The sequence below is a fragment of the Phytophthora parasitica genome (assembly GCF_000247585.1).
Source record: "Phytophthora parasitica INRA-310 unplaced genomic scaffold supercont2.10, whole genome shotgun sequence".
Taxonomy (NCBI): domain Eukaryota; phylum Oomycota; class Peronosporomycetes; order Peronosporales; family Peronosporaceae; genus Phytophthora; species Phytophthora nicotianae.
Window position 1 is genome coordinate 1,443,751 of NW_008648996.1, and position 3,577 is coordinate 1,447,327.

General features: G+C 48.8%; 3 protein-coding genes across 3 annotated transcripts in view; 2 read left to right on the forward strand and 1 right to left on the reverse strand.

Moving 5' to 3' along the window:
* PPTG_21988 (hypothetical protein) overlaps window positions 1-1,550 on the reverse strand; it is a gene marked incomplete at both ends in the record, with an annotated part of 9,751 nt that extends 8,201 nt beyond the window's left edge. The window contains one exon of the mRNA XM_008901156.1: window positions 156-1,550. Within this exon, the coding sequence (XP_008899404.1) occupies window positions 156-1,550 (1,395 nt within the window). The remainder of the gene's footprint in view (window positions 1-155) is intronic.
* A 69-nt stretch (window positions 1,551-1,619) lies between these two features.
* Window positions 1,620-2,150, forward strand: PPTG_06967 (hypothetical protein; the record flags this gene model as incomplete). Its single annotated transcript, XM_008901023.1, has 2 exons — window positions 1,620-1,658; window positions 1,689-2,150. 2 exons carry the CDS (start codon window positions 1,620-1,622, stop codon window positions 2,148-2,150), a joined length of 501 nt encoding a protein of 166 aa, XP_008899271.1.
* A 974-nt stretch (window positions 2,151-3,124) lies between these two features.
* PPTG_06968 (hypothetical protein) overlaps window positions 3,125-3,577 on the forward strand; it is a gene marked incomplete at both ends in the record, with an annotated part of 1,815 nt that continues 1,362 nt past the window's right edge. Inside the window, one exon of the mRNA XM_008901024.1 lies at window positions 3,125-3,428. Coding sequence (XP_008899272.1) covers window positions 3,125-3,428 — 304 coding nt within the window. The remainder of the gene's footprint in view (window positions 3,429-3,577) is intronic.

The following is a 3,577-nucleotide window of genomic DNA, read 5'->3' on the forward strand; positions in this document are numbered from 1 at the left end:
CCATCGTTGATCTTTATTGTCAGAATACTATTAAAAGTGCCGAGTTGTGTGGGTGCGAAGCTGACCACGAGACTCTGAGACTGCAGGACGTCCAAGCGACCAGTGCGTGGGTTTACGGAGTAATGAGCCACTCCTTTAGGCACTTCGAAACGTACTGGAAGACCTGATAGATTCTTGAGTGATAGTAGAATATCTGCTCGATCATACGAGCGAACGTCGCCAAAATCCAGAGGCGTAGGTGAGAGCTGCAATCGTGGGATGAACATCTTGGCTGAGACTTCGAACGTCAAATTTTGGGCTTGTAGGTCCTCGCAGATGATAGATGCGAAAGCGGTTAAAGGTTGCGCTGGAGCTGGTAAGAGCGTGAAGGGAGAACTGGAGTCGAGAGTGTCTGAAGACCCAGCACAGTCTCGATCTTCTGGGTTTGTAGCCCCTTGTTTGCGTTCGATTCTTTGGATTTCTTCGAGTGTTTTGGCTCGTGGATGGTAAATAAAAGCCACGAGTGCTTCCCTGAATGGATCGATACAGCCATCAGCAGGAGAAATCCGGAGTTCTTTACGTCGTTCATAGGCTTCTCGATCTTCTTCTACCGCTCCTGCTACACCTCCAAAACTAATAGAAGTCTTGAACGACAAAGGTTGAGGTCCATTATTCCTCAACAAAGTCTCGATCGTACGCGTCTCACCAGCAAATAATGAACCAAAGAATAACGAGTGCACAGGCTCCAGTCCTTGACGTAACACCAGCTCTGCCGTGTGTTCTACCACACTACCGGAAACATCCACAATCTTCTCAGCAGACGGTGGTGTACTCGTATTCACATGCTCGTTGTCTTCATAATCTAGAAATTCCCAGATCCGAACACGAACAATTCCTCGAAAGTCTCCAGTCTCCAGTCCATGAACTTCCACTTTAACATTCACAGATTCTAGCGGGGTAAGCTTCCCTCGTTGTGGCGATACCGTGATCGCAGCTCTTGAGTTATCGCTCGCATCCAGCACCTCAACTACAAATCTTCCTGGTCGTGCACCGCAGTTCTGCACTTCAACACAACGAGCCGAACGTTGAGTCAGCACCACGAGACCAAGTTCACACAACGGCGGCGCCACTTCTAGTAATGGGCATGCACGTCTGGCCATCAACGGAACTTCTAGAGAAGAACCATCGTCGCCCTTTAACTGCAGGGCATCATGAACGATAGCTGGGGTGGCTACTTCAGGCTCGGATTCTTCGTCACCTTCTACTTCGAAAGTAACCTCGTACTTGTTACTAAGACCCGGTGGTAAAGAGACTGTGGCGTTCTCAGTCCTCGCAAGGTCTCGACCTCGTAGCAACACTTTGAATGGCGAAGCGTGTGGCGGTGGAGTCAACCGGAAGCGCAACACTCGGTCACTGGCATTCCGGACACTGAAAGTCGCGACGTAGCAGGATCCTCGCTCGAAAGCTGAAAACTCGACAACCGACGGTGCCACTTGCAACGCCGAAGCCGTTCGATCACCGCGAAGACCACAAGGCGTCGATGGACGCCCGACGATGCCTGACGTTGGCATCGATGCAGTAGGAAACGATTCTAAAGAGTCCGTCCAAACCGAGAGACGCCGTCGGTTCAAGTGTAGGAAATGCAGTTCTTGGAGCGTTCGTTACTAGTTTTTACGCAGGTTTTTATGAAATTATTTAGTAAGAAATAGTACGAGAACTGCAACGATGCCAATACCTTGACTGCAGTATCGCTTCTTGGGGATGAAAAACTAGCAGCTACAGCGAAGAAAACGAAAAATCCGCTACTTCCGACGATTTCCGATGGAACGGAGGACGATGACTCGGTGAAACTATGCAACATTGCCCTGTTCGAGACTGCACAAATCCTCGGCTACAATGAAAAGGCGGCAAATGAGCAAATGGAGATGATCGCGTGTGCTCACCACGGCGAGTGCATTGGCCCCATTGACGACTATTCTGACCTTTTCCGAGCCAATTTCGGTGTTAAGGGTCACACTCGCTGCTTCTCTATCATGGAAGACCTCGTGGCTGGTAGACGAATCATCGGGATTCCGACGTGGCGAGAGATCTCGAGGCGCTTTTTGCCGTGCCCTTTGCAGGATGGAGAGGACTCGGAAGAATCGGATGAGGCTGTTGCGTTGGAACTCTGACGAGGGACCATTGAACGTAGAGCTTGCACTCAGATAGCTTGTATTGAGCGGAGGCCAACATTCTCTACCCACTGATTGCTGTCTGCACTTCAAGCTCAATCAAGTTAACAATACTGTTCCAAATTCTTATGTATATCGCCAAGGAATGCAAAGAGTCAACATCGAATTCACGAATGTGTGTCGCCTTCATTTTCCATTGTGCAAAGCATACACTTTGCTGAGATCTTCTGAAACGACAAGCACTGATGAATGTTTGCGATACCCGCTTCATCACCGGGTGTACATGCCACCACCATAAAAGAAAACAAATTCGATGCTGTGGGTTCGTTATTGCTATCGCCTATAAAATATAACGTTACATGCGTACTATGATACATTTAGTTTACTATAGGATTCCCGGAGCACAATCTTGTTGCAGTACAGCAACAACTATTTATTGAATCTCGCGGACAGGTTACTGTTCAAATACTGTACTAACTTGATTCGCATGATGACACTCCAATTGAATACTGACTCGCCCTCTACAGCACAGCTCACGATGGGTTTGTGCCCGTACGACTTTCCCATGACCAGCACTCGCATTGCTGCATGTATCGATGCGAGTCCCCGACGGATAGTTACCATCTGCACGGGCGATCATGGATCATGATTCATTGTATAAGTACCAACAGTAGTACCGGATTTATTTAACCGCAACAGCAGCCAGCTACGCCACCCATTACCAAAATGATCTCTGACCCATACTCCTGAAGGTCTAGTGCTCCACACCTGCGCTACCGTCTTCGCAGACGTATGCGCTTTACTTTGCAATAGTTTTACAATTACCTCTGAGCATCACTCACACACTGCAAGTGCAATGAATACTTATTTCGGCCAATAGATGACTGCATAACAATATACTTGAATTCAGTGTTTTAGACTGCATCTTTGTTGCCAAAGCAGGAGAGCTAGCATATCATTCGACAATTTGCACGATGGCGACGAAGCGTCCTCGCTTGGACGCAGAAGACGACCCAGGACCAAACTCGCAAGTGAGAAAAATCGAAGACATCTCATTGGAGCTCTCACACCTGACCACAGAGACAAAGCGACGACGCCAAGATGTGGCTGCACGACGCGCAGCAAACGCTGACAAAGACGTAAGTGTTGTCAAGATTTCGCTCAAGTCGTTCTGCACCGAGCAATCCAAGATGTTGCCGTGGGAGGAGGTGCTAAAAGACATGAACAAGATGGTCTTAGAGGCGTATGTGCTTGCGAACACGCACATCGTCCGACTTTGTCATCTCCGACTCCCCGTTGAACCGCTGACGCAAAACTTCTTTCATCAATGCCTGTCGACTGTTTCAAGCGGACGACCGCTCGGCAATGAACACTTTCGAGCGTCTGTCAAGCTGTACAACTCGTGGCGTGCTGCAGGAGCTCCACGC